This window comes from Haplochromis burtoni, unplaced genomic scaffold (assembly GCF_018398535.1).
Source record: "Haplochromis burtoni strain Fernald_Lab_line unplaced genomic scaffold, NCSU_Asbu1 Contig_574, whole genome shotgun sequence".
Classification (NCBI taxonomy): domain Eukaryota; kingdom Metazoa; phylum Chordata; class Actinopteri; order Cichliformes; family Cichlidae; genus Haplochromis; species Haplochromis burtoni.
The window spans coordinates 106,022-124,537 of record NW_024582935.1 but is presented as its reverse complement, the minus strand read 5'-3'; the positions used below and the strand labels follow the sequence as shown (position 1 = coordinate 124,537).

The window sequence follows — 18,516 nt, the reverse complement described above, 5'->3', positions numbered from 1 at the left end:
AAACAAACTCGTTGGGCCAAAATTCCTTTAGTCTTGTTCAAAACATCAGAATTGGAGTGAAATTTGAGACTCCATTTAAAGACGAGTGGATCCCTTTAGTTTATTTTTTGACAAGTAAACAACATATAGTTTTTCCTCAAGATCCATAACCAAATAAAGTCATCCAAATAATGTTGGTCTTTTAGCAGAGACACATAAACGTATTAGTTTTGACAGTGTTTTAAATGAATTCATAAAAACTTTAACTCCTACTAAAATTAACATCCCATAAAAATACTGAAATTTTCTCTCATCGAAATGGACATTTTTCTAGAGCTCCATATATACTGGTCAGCTACAACATTTTAGCCTGATCAACAGTTTAAAACCACTTGAAAAAAGGCAAAAAAAAATCATATTTTGCATGGTTGGACCTTAACAAGGTTCCAAGTTCAGCTTCAACATGCAACAAGAAGAAATGGGAGTGAGACAAAACATTTTTTTGAGCGTGAAATTTATTGAAAACAATGCTTAAACTGAAACAGGCTGGTTTACAGCGAGCCAGCCATTTTGATCAATACAGATCTTATACAGTCAAAACAAGCCACTATCAACAAAAATGCATCTGCACTGGATGAACTGGGTAATGAACAGATCCTAAACAGATCCAGAAATGACAGGATCCAAAATGTATCTGGGTTAGTATCTGCACCACACACATTTAGACTGACTGGTATTCCTCTGAAAAATCGACTTTAATCATTAGCTAACACACGTATTAGCAAGCTAATGCTACCAAGCTTGTGTTTGTTACGCATGCCTTGCAGATGCAGTTTGTACAAATGTATAATTCCTCAAATAAATGCAAACACACTTGATAAAACTAGCTATAAAAATCTGGGGGGGGGATATAACCCCAGAGTAAACACAGGCAGCTTTCTCTTTTTAATTCATCCAATCTGGCACCAAAGTGTTGCAATTTCTTTCCAATTTTACATGCAATGGAACAGTGCACATGTGGATTGTTGCTATTTAATACAAATATCTGAAATTATTACTAAACTGAGGTAATTTAGATTGTGGAATCATATTATCCGTGTTGTAGTAATGCTAATCTAGTATGCTTTAAAAGTGCCTGCATTGTCCCCCAGTCATTCCAGGAATATTTCCTCTTATATATCTGTATTTGTTCTTTCAGGATTCTAAGCAGAGGACCAACATTACACACAGCACTGATGAAGTCTTTACTGTCCTACATTTAGCAGATTTTTTTTTTAGATGCACATGTTAAACTGCTAATTGATGTAAATACTCCAAAATACAGAATAGCTCCTGTGAACCTCCCACATTACATGTCAGATATAACATCTCAAATATAAAAATTTGTAACATAAGATTTTTTGTTTTGCTTTGGTTGATACATGCCTATTATAATTGTTAAAAATATTTATTCAACATAAACACAAAGAACAGTAATTATCGACAGTTAATTATGTCCCACCCCATATGGAAAAGAAATAGAAAAAAACTTATAAAAGACTTGCATAAAATGTGGCCTACTTCATATAGTGAATCATAGAAGGCTTATATGATTTACTCATGAAAGTGGCCACTCTCATATATTGTTTTAGTAAGTATCCAAAACATACAAGTTTCATTTATATAATTTTTCAAGGGATCTTATAACTGTTTTCACTCTTGTATGCTTTTCATACAAGTTTCACACAAGACAGATACAAACTTTATAAGATTTATATATCTTTTCCATATGGGAAGACATATTTGCAACACTGAAACACATTTAGTCTGGAATAGGAACAGACAAAAGTGAGTGACATGACAAGGATGTGACATAATCAACTACCACTACTCTAATTTTAACCATGTTACCATACCATTTTTGATTAAATAATCATAAATCTAAATAATTGCTCACAAGCATCTAATCTGTTGACTTTGTGAATGGTTTAAGAACAGTGTATTTGAGCAAAGACTTGAAAATATATACCGAAATGACTAAATAGCATCTGACTATTGAAGCGTTAAGGTATTGTAGATATTTAAAGTTGCGTAAATTAACATGTTAACTCTTAACTGAAATTGAATGAGTATTCAATATGAGGACTTATTTTTTAAGAATTTATTAAAAATATATCTTTTTAAATCTATGTTTTGGGGTTCTTGAGTACTGGTGACAGGATTGTGCCAAGCATAGCACACAAAACCTAAAATATGTCACAAGGCTCATCTAAACTGATTTCTCGAATATGACAATGAGTTCATTGTAATCAAACACTCCAGGGGAGCAACTTTGTGAAGTGGTGATGATTTGCCTCATGTATATGAGGCCAGAAAAAAAGCAAGATGTACCTAATAAAGTGTCTCTGAAATTGTATAGTAAACAAACTGTTATTGTTACTGTTGTGAACCCTCACATCTAACATAGCTAAAGTTTCAAATAATAAGAAGTGATGCTTCTTCTAAGCCTCCACACCGCAGCACACAATCACTGTGTAGAAGACGATAAAGACACAATTCAGGTGAATTGAGGTAATATACTGGAGAAGTCTACAGGTTTCACATTAGATATGTAAAACCCCAAAATCATAAAAGCTACATTAGGAATCAGGGCACTTCTCAGGGCCACACGACTTCTCCTGATGTAGTGAGGGTGGAGGTAAAGAGGTCCATCTTTCTCAGCATGGGACGCTCATTTGCTGATGTTACGAAAACAAGACTTGTTTTGAACCATCTTCTCTCTGTGTTGATAGGATAACTCGTCAGTAACCATCTGAATGCAAGTACTCCTCCCTCTCACTGTATGTATCTACAGCATCTAAATTAATGTTGCTGGAACACTTACCTCTGTTGTTGTTCTCTTTGAGACTTAATCTGATAAGATGTCTGGATTTTTACATTAAAATGCTTTGTTGCTTTATCTGAGTTCATTTAAGGTCTCAGACTTATCTATCTACAGGGCTGATTGGGAGCGTGAAGTCACACCAAACTGCTCAGCTTGTGAATTGTGAGTTGGTCAGCGAGAACAAAAGGAATCAGAAATGACAAGCGTTGACAGAGAACAATGACTAATGTGCCTGCGGAGAGTAGATACGTCATCAAATGCTGCCAAATCACAACTGACATGACAGAGTCTGCTGATGTGCTCCGTAAACCAGACTACACCTGACAAAATGCAACTGACACGCTAAAACATAATAATGTAACACTGGTCTGGTTGGCTCGTAGTGCTGCCATGAAAATGTGGCCATCTTACAACATTAGTTTGAATAAGAAATAACAGAAGTTATTGAAGCTTTTAATAAGTATAAATTCTCATGGTTACATGTTTTGGAAGAATAAATTAAAATGGTGCTTTTGACCGCGTTAGACAACATATAAAAGCTAGATGTAGCCGATCATTGTCTTTGGAGAGGACATTTTAAGGCCTCACCATTAGCATTTTGGTTACTGCCATGATGTTTTTTTAGACGTAAGACTTGACCGTAACAAAATGGTGTTATCAAGTTTAAGTCACAGTCTATGTCCAAGAATTGTATAGCTGCAATGCGCAAACGCAGGTGTAGCCCAGCTAGGAAAAAAGAGCAGTGGAAAGTAGTTTTTTTGGTGTATGATGTAAACAATTTAGTCATTTCTTTCTTTTTTTATTTAAAGGAAGATGTGGACAAATAAGATTATCTGTTGTCGTTTAACTTGGCCAATCAGCAATGAGCTCCCAGCGACCCTTGCTGATTGGCCTTGATCGCATGACTTTCTGTAGTTGCCATTTCGTTCCTGTTCATACAATACCATGTGCCAGAGAAACTAATGTTCCCGAAGTCGAATTGCTAGGAGTTGCAAGCGAATCTGCTGCAGTTTTTTTTGGTCGGTCAGAGTTTCACCCTGTCATCGGTCAGGTTTTTTTTGTTATCTGATAAAAGGATGACTCGACAGACGGACCCAGTCTGAAGCAAGCCCTCATTGAGGAGCAGCGATTCCACAGTTCCAGTTAACTGGATGGCAAGCCAACCCAAAAGTTAACAGGATTTGCTGAGGTTTTATTGAAGCCAAAGTTTAGTTCCCATTGAAGCTTCAGATACCTGCAGGACTACGAACTTTCTTCCTTCATCGGAGTGTGGTAACGTTAAACAAACTGAACGGGCCCCAATGATCCATCAGTTACCAGACATTATTCACTCATACATTTGACTCAGAGAAAGCTGTATGCACGCACTTTTATTTAGTTTGTTATTTTGGTGTGAAATATTTTGTATTTTAATTTATTGCTTTCATTACATTTGTTGCCGCTGCCGTGTGTCTAATATAACAAATTTGTGAACAGTCTACTGTGGTGTGGTCTCTCCTTATTGGTGTTTATACCTTGGACTCCTGTTGATCCTAGATTTTCTGATACTGGCTAGTAGGAGTTCGGTCATTCTTTCGTAAGTTGGGTTACACAGGCACCTGCTGCTTCTGTGCCAGACTCTTAAATTGTAATGGGACAGTGGGCATTTTAACACAGGAGTCTTTGGAGAATGACTCTTTTTTTTGGGGGGTGGCCATGAGAGGAACGGCAGTTTATGGCACGAAATAGTAGACCTCTTTATTCATAATTTTGGGTTGGTGTTAAGTAAAAACTCGTGAAATACTACAATCAAATACTAGTAACAGGGTAAAATCAGAGGGGTGACATAATAGTTAAAAAAAGAAAATGATAGAAATGAAAAAGCAACACCTTCTTTTCTGTCCATTCATTTCTTTTTCAACAACAGAAAGAAACAAGAATCCCAGTACAGTCAGACTGACATTGTTGGTGTTGATAAAATGTTTTGCCTGTTGATAATGTATGAAACATCCAGTGGTCCTCTGGTTAAACAGTAATTGAGAAAAAGTCCATAATGGCTCATTAACATTCATAGTAGTGAGATTATGTCCTGTAAATATTCAACAAAGTTAAATTCACAGAATGTTGATCTCTTTTTCCTTGTTACCCTGACAGAAAAAAGGAATATATGCAATGTAAACAGTTCTTCAAAACACATTTGCCTGGTTGGCTGTGAGGTTGGAATTAAACATTATTTAGGGGGCAGGTATAGCTTCTCAGTGAAATTCAAGACGGTTTATTTGAATATACAACCAAGTTCTATACTCAAGTTATAGGTGTTCATTTGTTCTCTTCATATTTAGCACCACTTTGACAGCGCTGCATTTGAAAGTGTTGGATTTTAAAGCCTTGCATCACATTTTATCCAGGATCCAGAACAATGCATTTTGCATAATGCAAGCAAAGGCTTTAGGGTTATTTTCACAGACTGGACAGAGGTGTAAAATTGGTCAGTCAGTTCTCCCACTAAAAGTCAAATTTTGTTCTTCCTTGAAGAATATTAATTTGTTGTAAAATACTAAGTATAGTATAGAACACTTATAATCACGTACAGAACTATAATCAACTGCTCTTAACCTGTCCAAAAACATTACAAATGAACTTATCTGTCACAAAGAGTACTGATCCTTAACACAGTGTTAGGTGTTGTAATTTACACTGACAGAAAATGTCACAAATAATTCCTAATAGTTGGGCCAACCTGAGACCTTTCAATAACCATATTATAACTTGAATGTAGTCACATAAGTAGACAACATATGACAACGTGTCCTCACAGTAGTTCGATTGCATTCAGATCACGTTCAGATTCTAGTGGAGGCGCCACTTTAGCTTGGGAATGTACTGAGAGACTCCTTTCTCAGCGAGGTCTCGCTCTGATTGCTACACTCACATTTGGCCAAAAGAAGCAAACTAAGTGGGAGAGAGCACTTCAGAGTTCCAAGTAACTTCTCTGAGCAAAAAAGGTGTGAAAACGCCTTAAATCTCCCAGACGCCTCTTCAGGGGTCGTGTCATCTATCGGCACACCCCCTCCTCATAGCTGACTTGCATGCCTAATCGGTTCTTATTACTGATGCTGGTTCGCCTTTAAAAGGCTGACATGAGCACTCTGCTGTGCCATACTTCCCTCTGCAGGCACTAGAGGAAACCTCTCATAACTGCCCTGCAGTGAAAGATGGAAAGACATGTTTGTGTGTACACTGCTAGCCGCTGCAAACTGCAGTCATCCTGGGAGAATCAAACCTTATCTAGCTACTTTGCTGTCATATATTGGACTATAAATTACCTTCATCTTGATAATACCTTGAAAGAATCAAACTGTGAAGAGCAATTAAATACAAAACAGAAACAGACTAGAATAATCACACAAGAGACCAACTCTGATGCTGATTTCTGTGTGGATAAATAGAACAATATCTTGGTAACACAAGCATGGAAGTATCGAAAAAGAAGAGTCCCTTTTTCCATCCTCTATCAGATGATCTGCAAGTTGCAAAGCTGTGGATTGAGCTGCAATCTCTCTCACAAGTGTTCATATCAGCTGCTATCAGAAACATCTTTATGACTGGAGAAATGCAAGGCATGCAGTTCTAATGACTGAGGTGTCAATCAGATGCTGCCGGCAGGGTTGTTGTGACTATTTTATCTTGGCCTCAAGTTTAATTGTGTTTTTGCTGCCTCGGCAGAGGCCCCAGTGTCAGATGAAACTGATGTCTGAATTGTGGTCTGACATTTTAGTTGCATGAAAATATACAGACCCTCAGAGCCTTTCGTTTATTCAAGTATGTTCTTTTTATCAGTCATACACAATAACAAGCGCAGCAGGATTGACAGACAGTGTCAGAGGACCAGCAGAGGTGAGCTCTGGAACTGAGGATTAGTCTGATTCTTTGGCTATCATCATAAAGAATTGTGGCATGTAGCAAAAGTTCACTGACATTTTATTGATCCCTATACAGCAAGCTCGGTTTTTGCATGTGCGCCACAGTGGGAGGTAAGGTCAGGGTGAGCTGTAGAGCACTGCCCCATGGAGCTGGTGCAAATTTAGAGTGAATTACTCAAAAACTGGTGTCCTTTCAGTTTTCCTTGACTTTGATGAATAACATTGTGTACAGATGGAAAATGTGTCATAGAAAGAAAATTCAGCTGAACTGGCACAAATGCTAATGCACTAGGGCTCTCTAGGATGTCATTATAGAAGAGCAAACAGGATAAAATGCCCTTTAAGGTGCCCACACAAAGGAGAAAACATACAGTAGTCTATATGGTTGTCTTGGTCAGTCAGAAATGGAGGGCTCTGTAGAAAGCCCCTATATATGATGGAATGCAGTGTCCTCGTAGTTGCACTTAGTGGAAAAAAATATCTCCATAACCTCTGAAAAGCAAGAAAGCACGATGATGTGCATTTAAATGAAGAGCTTTGTTATAACTGGATGAGGTGGACGTTTGGATGCTTAAGTAACTTCATTTTAACCATCTAAACTTGGAAGCCTGAACCACCTCAGCTGGCTCCTTTCAATGTGGGGGAGTATCAAAGCTGGCTATCAGAATGTCCTTTTTGTTGTTGCAAGTCTTGGAAAAAAGGCAACAAACAAATCATCCTAATGAACATCCATGTTGGCTGGTTCCTAGCCTGATGCCAGTATCCAGTGGCTTCTGGATTGCTCATGAGAAGAATTTGAAGCACATGAAATATGGAAAAGGGCACAGTGTTGGCTCCAAGCCTGGCCACCCACTCAGCCCTCAGGCAGGGGTCCACTGCACCCACCCACCCACGGTCGCCCCAACCCACCTGGGTGTGTAAGTGTGTGTGTGTTTGTCCCCCCGTCTGTCTATGTCTATTCGCAACACAGTGTTTGCTAAATTGGTTACACACTGTTCTGTCATTATGATAAAATGAGCCCTGATTGCCCAATGCTTTGCCAGGTAAAATAAATTTATTATTCTATTACAGGGTGATGGACAGGGTTGCCTCAAGATAAATGCAAAAAGTCTTTAGCATCACAAGCTTTGCCAGGGGCCATTTTTGCTCCATTCAAATGGTTTTTGCCAAGTGGCAGGATGGCTGCCAGTTTCCACAGCAAACTCCACCACCTGTGATGGATGGCCCAGTGGGTTAGGCTACACAAACGCAGCTGTGATTGCACGGTGCCATAATGGAGGAAAGGGGGGGGGGGGGGGGGGGGACCTGCGAGCATGAGATAGACAGAGGTTTTATAAGCTTTCATATTGCTTTGAGCTGAAACATTGAGAGCAGATTCAAAGCTCTGAGACTGTGGAGAATTAGCTGCGGTCAGCCATAGCTGCACCAGTTCGCTCTGTGCCTTGACAGTGGAATAATTGAACAAAAACTTTGAACTGCATTTTTTTTTTTACTTTTGGACAAGCCAAGCACAAAACATTTAGGATTAGACACAAATCCACTGTCAATTAAAGGGACAGGGAAATTGAATTAGAATTGCATTTTCTATAGAAATCCTTCATAGCTGCACAACTATGAGCAAAACATTTAAGGATGACAAAAAGCCACTACAGTTTCCTACAATTTTTTTGTTGACATAATATCAGTCAAAACTGGCTTCAATTGATCTCTGTCCATCTGAAACCATGAACCATCCTTTCTACTACTTCTTTGATCGATCAGGATTGATCAGGGTGATAAAGAATATGCAAATCCCACCTTTGAAATTTAGAGTCTTTTTTATTAGATAAAAATAAAAAATAAAAAAAATGTAGTGAAATGAAATAATGTTATGTTATTCTGTTACCTTACATATTCTGTTTCTGTAATTAAGCCTGACTGCCTGCTCACATATGCAAGATGACTTTGTGCATTATTCAATATTGATAATACTTTGCATTTAGTTTAAGTAATAAAGATGATAACATCTAATAAGACCAAACATTGTAAATATGGACAATAATATTATTAATAAATGAATAATAATAACCTTACTTTTCAAGCTATAATCTTTGTCCTATGTGCACATTGTCTCTCATGGACTGATATGTACGGAGGACTAACATGAGCATTCACTGTGATTTCTCCATAGAGAGACATGCTGGATGTCAGTCAAATCATGAAGGATCTGGCCAGCATGGTTCATGAACAAGGAGATGCAATAGGTAAGATGCTGCCCCATCTTGTTGTGTATGCCTTGAATTTTTACACTGCCGACTCTAATTTATTACAGATAACCTTTTGTGGGCTCATTTTAATATGATGTGCTTGACTAATGCCCTAAGCTTGAACGTTCTGCTGGGCAAAACAAACTTTTTAACCTCCACCTCCCTGCCACACTGACAAATTTTCTGATGAGAAGCACAAAGATGTGGGTTTAAAAACCACAACAGTGCAGAGTGTTTGAGAAAATCCATTTAGACACCCTGATATCTATAAACGGCTCTCCACTCCCTGCAGTGATGTAGACTTGGCAAAAAGAATGAAACTTAGCACACAGATATAGGACAGATATAAAGGCTTTTCTGCTGGGTCACAAATGTGCCATCAGCTATGTCTGGCTCCATCATGAGCATTCACTGGGGAATTAGCTTTTACTTGGTGTCAGCCATATGGGAAAAAGGGGCATACCTGAAAAATGTAGGTGTGATTTTGGCTTTAAATGGTAAATGGCCTGTATTTATATAGCGCTTTACTAGTCCCTAAGGACCCCAAAGCGCTTTACATATCCAGTCATCCACCCATTCACACACACATTCACACACTGGTGATGGCAAGCTACGTTGTAGCCACAGCCACCCTGGGGCGCACTGACAGAGGCGAGGCTGCCGGACACTGGCGCCACCGGGCCCTCTGACCATCACCAGTAGGCAACGGGTGAAGTGTCTTGCCCAAGGACACAACAACCGAGACTGTCCAAGCCGGGGCTCGAACCAGCAACCTTCCGATTACAAGGCAAACTCCCAACTCTTGAGCCACGATCGGCTTTAGATCAAATCTAACTTGAAGTGAAAGGCAGATGACTTTCCAAATTAAGGTTACTGTGTTGAGCCGTGGCCGGTGTAGCATAGGGCTGGGTATCGTCACTGATTTCTATAGCTGGTTTAATTCTGATTCACTAGGTCTGGATTTGATTTGATTTGATTGAATTTGGACTCAGTCAGAAATATTATTTTAAATAAATATTAATTGACAATTTATCAGTACATATCCATATTTTTATATTTGTGTATAAAAACAAAGCTTGTGAGACTTCATCAGAGGTTTAAGCATCACAGCAGATGCCTTTGTGTCAAAGTAACTGAGGATAAAACACAAAAAAACATGAAGGAGATTTTTCTGGTCTGGCTTTTTATAGTGGATAGGCTTAAAAATATTCTGCAGCAGATCAAAAACTGAAGAAAACCATGAATCAACTCATGAACATTACCTGATGCTGCTGAAAGAAAAGCAAAAAGTTACAGAGTAAACTTAAAGAAGTTTTATTAGAGACACAGCTAAGAGTTTTGAAATTTTGTATCATTTACAAAAATGTTAATTTCTTCTGTATTAAACAGAAGAAGTTAGGCTTTCTTGTCAGAGGTCATTTTGTAAAAACAAAAAAGCAGCGGCTGACTGCTGAGTAATAAGCAAGCAAATAATGTAGAAAACAGAGATTTTTGATGGTTAACCGGTTTCACTGAGAGAGAGAGGGAGCTGTGCAGAAAGTGCGATTTTAATCGTGGTGGAAGCCAAACAGCCAAAGTAAGAGGGAATTTATTTCTGTGTTTTTCAACCATGACGTGTAGTTTCATCTTCTTTTGCTGGTGGTTCAGTGAAGGCCCGACAGCATTAACCTCTAATTTCAACCCGCATAATGACGGGAAGAACTATTGTTTAAAATTATTGTTCAAAAAATTGCCAGTACAGGAATAGCCCTAAAGAATGTAGCCTCATGGGCAGTGTAGTCCAGTTGTAAGTAAGCTATTAAGACTCGACTGTACACCGTGTTCGTGTTTTCCTCCGAAACAATAAGTTCTGTTGCAGCAGCCTTTCAACTCCTCTCTCCGTCTCTCCCTAGAAAAGTTGAGCCAGACAACAAAGTAAAGCTAATTTTCAGCTACGAGCCCGACATGAACCCGACGTATTAGCCAGAGGTCGCTTTACTACGGTTCAGAGCCGCGGACCTGTTTTATATACGCGTTTTCTATGTCCACTCTAATGTTACTCGTTTTATATTAAGATTTAGAAATCTAGTTGTATGGCCAGTAACCTTCAGTAAAAGTAATAAATCACACAGCAATAGTAGATTCATGTAGTTGTAAAAAGTTTGATAATATATTAAGTAATCCTGAGTATTCAGAATACGTTACTCTCATTGAGTAACGTAACGGAATACGTTACAAAATACATTTTGGGGCATGTAATCTGTAATCTGTAGTGGAATACATTTTTAAAAGTAACCTTCCCAACACTGTTTAATGGCTAGACTGAAGGCTTCTAAGAGGACAGACCTCAAAAACACTTGGTGACAACTGGATCAGTTGAATCAAAGCAGGATTTGACAGACAAAAATTAGCACACCATCAAGTCTTACACTAGTGATGGACAAGCAATTTTGTCTAAAGAATTTCTAAAATTTCTCTGTCTAAACAAGGTCATAGTGTCAGAGGATGCATAGCGTCTATAAAGACATACTTTGTAATGGAAAAAGTTTTATTTACTGATGAATCCTATTTTGTGGTTCGTGGTAGTAACGGAAGGTTGTTTGCAAGGAGACTGACTGAAGAGAGAAACCACACAACAATGTATCAAACCCACAGTAAAACACTGTGAAGACATCTCAAGGTATCTCTGTGGAGAAGGATTCATATTCATAACTCAAAGATATGAAGAACCATTTCAACCCAAGACCTGTTTATTATGGACTTGTTAAACGTCACCACAAACCCACTGAAGATTTTGTCAAAAAGATAAACATTCCTGATCTCAGGAAAAACACAACAGTGCTGACCATAACTATTGCTAGCTTTATTTAAACACACACACACACAAACACAGGATGATACTTCAGTGTCTCAAAATACTCGGGATTAGTTGCATTGCTTTATGGAATAAAAGGTGTGGGTACGTAATGGGGTTGTGGGTGTGTGATGAAGTTTCCTAGGAAGAATGGGAAGCAATAACTTGTGCTAATTGCTACCTTTTTGTTACAGAGTGCCCTTTTGTTTGCTACCTTCAATCAGGCTAATGTAGATACCCTTTTAATACCCTTTAGAGTCAGGATGACTAAAACTGGCTTATGCTAACTGCAAGAATGGATAATAAAATGTTTTTGTTTTTGTTTTCTTCGTTGTTTGCCCTTTTCTCCAATGTACTAGTCTTAAGTAGGCTTGCTAAAATGTAGAGATATAAATGATGCGCCAAATTCAAAACTGTTTTTTAAGGGTAATTTTTCTCTGTTCTGTCATTATTTTATTATCTGTGAACTTTGCAAAATAAGCAAGAAAGCTGATCCCACTAAAGGTGGAAACAACAAACTTCACCACTTGAGGATTAAACTGCCATTTCATACAGCAGGAATGTAAGGTGGATATACTAGCAGCTAGTGATGTGTAACCCAAAGTAAACAAATGACTCAACCAGCTTCTCTGGAGTATTCACTGGCGCTCCATTTGACAGGGAGACCAGGGTAGATGAAAATTATTGATGTGGGTACATAGTGGTAAAATGAGGGCTTCAAGCAACTTATTAAAAAATGCTGAGCCAAAACCCAAGGTCCTGAGTAGAAAATATTTATCAATTCATGATTTAGTATGTTACATTATTACACAAATGAACCCCACCATCAGGAAAATGAACCATAATTTGATTTAAATGGACTAAACACCACAGATGTGAAAACACCTGTGAGAGGTTTAGTGTTACACACTTAATTTTTTTGATATTTCATTGTAAAGCATCCTGGTACTTGTCCAGCTGTTCCTGTGGCTATTTGTCATGCAATTATGCACTCAAAACAGTGAGTATAAGTATTGTAATAGCCACAATTACAAACTGTACACACAAAAAGAAAAAAATGCTAATATTAGCACCGTTCAACTAACTATGTTAGCATGGTATTAACAGAGGCACAGGGTGATAATTTTTGTCTAGCTAAAAAAAAGCAGGGAAAAACACCTTAGAGTAGCTTTTTGTAAGACCAGACTAATGAAGGTACTTTAGGACTTTATTTATCTGGGTGTGATTGTATGGGTTTTCTCATCCAAGAAGCTTCTTTGGTTCAACTGGTGGAGTCCAAAACAGTTGGAGGTAATAAACCGCTAGTGGCGGGTGTCATCTTGGAGCTGGCCCTAAGGGTCGTCAGCACAGTGTTGATCACGTTGTCACATGAGACATGACGAGGAGAGAAAACGTGGGTCATTCCCATCACTGGGCCCACAGGTGAAACCTCTGTGAGACAATGACCCACCCCACCATGATGTGAGTTATTATGGTCACCTGAGGCCAAATGTGAATGGGAGTTGAAACGCCTGAAATGGATCGCAGGACTGCACTGTTGGTGGGTGATAGCAGCTACAGTAGACGTCGATGGCGCCCTTCACTTGTATCTTAAATCATGTGTCTTCTCTGCCCAAAATATAAACACTGGCATCCTGGAAGGAGTGTCATAATCTTAAAATGCAGGTGTAAAGCTGTGTTGTTTCCTGTTTGTAGAGAGGAGAGCTGTTTGTCTTATGTAGAGATCTAATCACTTCTCGCTGCACTGCACCGCATACACTGTGTTGTTTTGCTTGTGTTTGGGTGTTTTGTCCTTAGAGTGAACCAGTTCATAGGCTCACCTTCAGGAAACAAGAGAACAACCTCCACTAGGCATTTTAATACATAGGACCCTCCAACAGTTGGTCTGCGACTGAATGAATGAGGTGCAAAATGTGCAGAAGTCCAGTTGCCTTTTTTTCAAGCTGTTAAGACGACCATAACCCGGCTGACGGAGACCCTAGACCAGGTATGTCGAACTCCAGGCCTCGAGGGCCGGTGTCCTGCAGGTTTTAGATGTGTCCTTGATTGAACACAGCTGATTTAAATGGCTAAGTTACCTCCTCAACATGGTCGTGTCCAAATTCATGGGCTGCATCCTCCTGAGGACCCGGCCTTCGCGGTCTACGTGGGCCGGGTCCTCAGAACGTCTGGTAGGCCGGAAGTAAACGGCCGTGAAATTGGACGGTCTAGCCTTCAGATTAGCGTCACCGCTGTCTTGGTGGAGTTTAATAAACTCAGCTGTCTGCTCCTTGCTATCTAAAATATAACGGGACACTGGCGTAAATTCTCGACTGTCTCATACTTCTGTTTAATCAGTTTTCTGTTTGACGTTTAGTCAGCTGTGTAAAAACCAAGGAGGAACCCACCCGGGGGAGTAATAAAGTTTTATTTTATCTAATCTAATCTAATAACTTTAATCTCAGCCAAACCGATTTACTCACGAACAAACAAAACACTGAAAAAAGCCCAACAATAACATTTTTAGGTTGTCTAAGTGACTTATATATTACGTTTAACCCGAGCAGCGAAAGTCCACGGTGATCTGAAAATGATGTGCCAGGAGTTGTGCCGTTCTCGGCCGGATCAGTAACCCTCGAGCTCCCGACGAGCTATCGAGCTGGTGGGTAGCAGACGCCTCCGAAAACGTCGAAGCAGTTTTGCAAATATGCGATATCTTGATAAACCGAGCAGATATTTGATGTTTACACAGCTACAGAAAATATGTTAAAAGTTTATTTTGTGACCCAGAAAGATTAGTATGAGTAATTTTAAAACTTAGTAGCGGCCGCCATTGTTGGAAACTGGAGTTTGGCTGGGCCGCGCTATGAATTCTGGGATATGGTGGGCCACGAAGGACACACCTGACCCATCCTTCCAATTCGGGGAAAAGGAGGACGCATTTGTTGGCTGCATTCGGAGGAGTCTACAAATTTGGACAGCCTTCGGCGCGTCGTTGTGACGTAATCGGTCTACAAATGTGGCCTCAGGAGGATGCAGCCATGAATTTGGACACGAAGTTTGCCAGAGGCCTGGTAATGAACTAATCATTTGATTCAGGTGTGTTCACCCAGGGTGAGATCTAATACCTGCAGGACACCGGCACTGGAGGCCTGGAGTTTGACACCCCTGCCCTAGACAAACAACATCCTCAAACAGGTAAATAAGCTAGATACATACCAGTAGATACATACATAACCCTGTAAACATGTTTAATTATGCTCTAAAATTTGCCGTTTTAATGTGGAAGTACTGCATCTTTTCACGCTGTACATTGGCGTCACTTTGTTGTCCTAGAAGAAGTCCAACATAACTAGTGTATAGAGGACAGCTGTAAAAGTACCATCAGTCACATTCTCCTCTTTCAAATGTTAACTGTACGTCAGCCCTCACTCAGATAAAGAATAAACTGAACACTTCCTTCTGTCACGTCTAATACTTTTATCTGTTTGCAAATTCTGCCACATCTCATGCTTGCTCTGCTTATGAATGAGGTACCGCATTTGCATGTGAAAGACTGTGGATGTAGTATTTTGGACATGGTAGAGGAACACAGTGTGATTCTACCTAAATGAGTGAAGGAAGAAATAGAAGAGAATACTGTGGAAGACTGCAGAGTTCACAGGCATTATACCAAAGCAGACATCCTATCTGATCACCACAGAGCCAGGCAATAATGGACCTGTCCCCATTAAAAGAGATGCACTGAAATTGCCCTGACCTGTTTTTTTTCTTGGTGTAGTGGCAAATAGAAATAATATTTGATTGTGTTGTAAAGGCATTTGTGGAAAAAGCAGGTAGCACAAAGAAAAGAATTGGCTAAAAAAAGGAAGGATTAGCACTTTCACGGCCTATTCATGCGGGCTACTCTGGCACACTACTCAAAAGAGCTTCAGTTTATACACATGAAAACAGTACTTTCTTTTTATATACAAGATCTGTGTTTGTTTGGTATTTCCAGAGCCTTTGTATGGTAAGAGTGGCATCAGCGGGGATTCAGAACGTGTAGTTATCATATGGATTCACATTCACAGTTCCCAGAACTGCTTAATGAGCAATTAGAAGATGTGACTATAGAGAGAAAGAATTAAGTTTTTCAATAATTAGAAGTCAATAAGTGCATTGATTTGGATTTTTATAGCACAGCAAAGTGTATGAATTTATCCAAGGTCTGCATATATATATATATATATATATATATATATATATATATATATATATGTATATATATATATATATATAATATATATATATATTTATATATATATATATTAGGGGTGCAACGATACTCGTATCGATATTGAACCGTTCGATACAGTGCTTTCGGTTCGGTACGCATATGTATCGAACAATACAACATTTTTAATTTATTTTATCAACTTTCCTTCTGACGATGCTGTCTGTGTTGAGCGCTCAGTGGATCTGCGCTCGACAGTGCAGCCTAGGCGGAGTAGTCGAACGCAGATTCACTGAGCGCAGGGCAAGCTAGCGAGACAGAAGTTAAGCTCTCCTTGCAACATGGCAAATTGAACCTCCCCCACCCTCATTCAGATCTGGCGTTTGGAACTATTTTGGTTTTCATGTGACGTATGACCCTGAAGGTAAGCGCGTCATGGACTAAAGTAAAACAGTATGTTGGATGTGCCACGCAATGCTCAATTACATGGGTGGGAAGCTAGTGTGTTAGCGCAGTTAGCTCGTTAACGTGTTGGCCGTCCAGCCCCATGCACGGGGCGATCCGCGGTAGCTCGTTAACGGAGATTTGCCGTGTTGTGGCGTTAACGTCATTTCAGATTAACGCTGACAGCACTAGTGGGAACACAACGAATATGACTGCACATTTACCCCGACATCATCCTAGTGCAAAGACAAGTGGAAGCAGACAAAAACAACAAGCACATGCTACAAACTTTACCCGAGTCATTTAGACAGCCGTTAGCACATGATTCTCCTTATGGGGACCTGATATGTTTAATATGCTGCTGAGAATATAGCCCAGAAGAAGCGTATAGTATAGCTTTTATTTTGGAAAGAGCCATTTCTCTGTAATAAACTCTCTTTTCCAAAGATGAGTGATTCCTCAATCAGATACAGGGCTCGCAAAATCGCTAGCCCGACGTCCCGGGGCTAGCGATTTTTCCAGTCGGGCTACCAAAATCTATCTCTGCCCTGCCCGTCGGGCTATTGTAGGAAGGAAAAATATATGTCAATGCTTTTGCATTCTTTCGGAAATGTAGCTGGGTAATTATGTCATTGGCATCGGTGAGCCACTGTCAATATGTGACATATTGAAATCGCGTTTGAATTTGCGCTTGTTTTTTGCTTTCACTTTGCAATCGCGCGAACTGTGTATAGAGAGCGACAGCACTGATTGGTGAGTGATGATAATTTGCGCACCAATTCCTCTGACATCGTCTTATCAATCGTTAGCTTACTATGCAAACATGACAAGTGAAATCTCCGCAGCAAGCTTAAACATGTGAGAGGTTGATCGCGCAGAGAATCGCTGAGCGTTATGTGAGTGCGTGTGTAAAAGCAGCAGGATATATATTTTAGTTCTGCTGAGCCAAATAAGACAGGTCAGGGTGAAGAAGTGACAGCCAAAGAAAAGCTTACCACAAAACGGAGAAGTTATGACAAATCAGACTATAAGGCAAAAAGAAAGTGCAGCTTTATGGTTTCATGGACAAAAGAATTTCTGTGGCTGCAATATGACGAGCTAAATAACCAGGGCTGCACATAAGTGGTCCGCAGGTGCGCATTCGCTGTCAAAATAAAAAACGCGCACAAGATAAGAAGTTGCAACGCGTGTTTGCGTACATAAGATTTTCAGGAGGAGGACAGACATTTGTTTAGAACTCTTAAAGATGTCGAAGAAGCTCCTTTAAGCAATTACTGTGATGTTCCTCCACCTCCAAAGAAATGTCAGAAGGAGTCCGAACCACAAAAGAAGCACGTATTCTCGGAAAAGTAGTTGCAGGAGGTGAGCTGGCTTCAAACAAATAATGAATGCACAGAGATGTGGTGCAGAGTGTGCCGTGATAATATAATAAATGACAAATTAAAAAGGCATGAACATTTTTTTTTGTATCGAAAAAAATATCGAACGTGACACCAAAGTATCGAACCGAACCGGTGAATTTTGTGTATCGTTGCACCCCTATATATTATATATATATATATAATATATATATATATATACCCTACAACCACGATTACCGACACTAACAAGCTGATCTACAATACGGCAGCAGTGATCAGTGAGATGCTTGGCTACAAGTTGAACAGCCACAAGGGGCAGTACCCTCCATGGAGAAGGAGGCTAGAGGGCAAGATCAAAGTAGCACGGAGGGAGGTTAGCCAACTAACGGAGTTGCAGAAAGGTGCGACAAAGAAGGTGCATAAGAAATACAGCAAGCTGTCCATACCTGAGGCCTTGGAAACTGCCAAGCAAAGACTCACAGCCTTGGCCAGCCGCTTGAGGAGGTACACCAGAGAGATAGAAGGCAGGAGAATAAACCAGCTGTTCTCCACAGAACCAGCAAAGGTGTACTCTCAGTGGCAAGGGAACAATAATAAGAGAACAGCACCACCAAGGCTGGAGACGGAGCAATACTGGAAGAGCATATGGGAGAAGGACGCAACCCATAACGGCAATGCTCAGTGGCTAGTGGA

General features: G+C 39.7%; 1 protein-coding gene across 3 annotated transcripts in view; it reads left to right on the top strand.

Annotated features, from left to right (window-relative positions):
* The window catches only part of tsnare1 (T-SNARE Domain Containing 1), a 277,117-nt gene that overhangs the window by 166,842 nt on the left and 91,759 nt on the right, over nucleotides 1–18,516 (top strand). For all 3 annotated transcript variants that reach the window (XM_005948142.3, XM_005948140.3, XM_005948141.3), the window contains exon 9: nucleotides 8,915–8,987. In XM_005948142.3, the coding sequence (XP_005948204.1) occupies nucleotides 8,915–8,987 (73 nt within the window). The remainder of the gene's footprint in view (nucleotides 1–8,914; nucleotides 8,988–18,516) is intronic.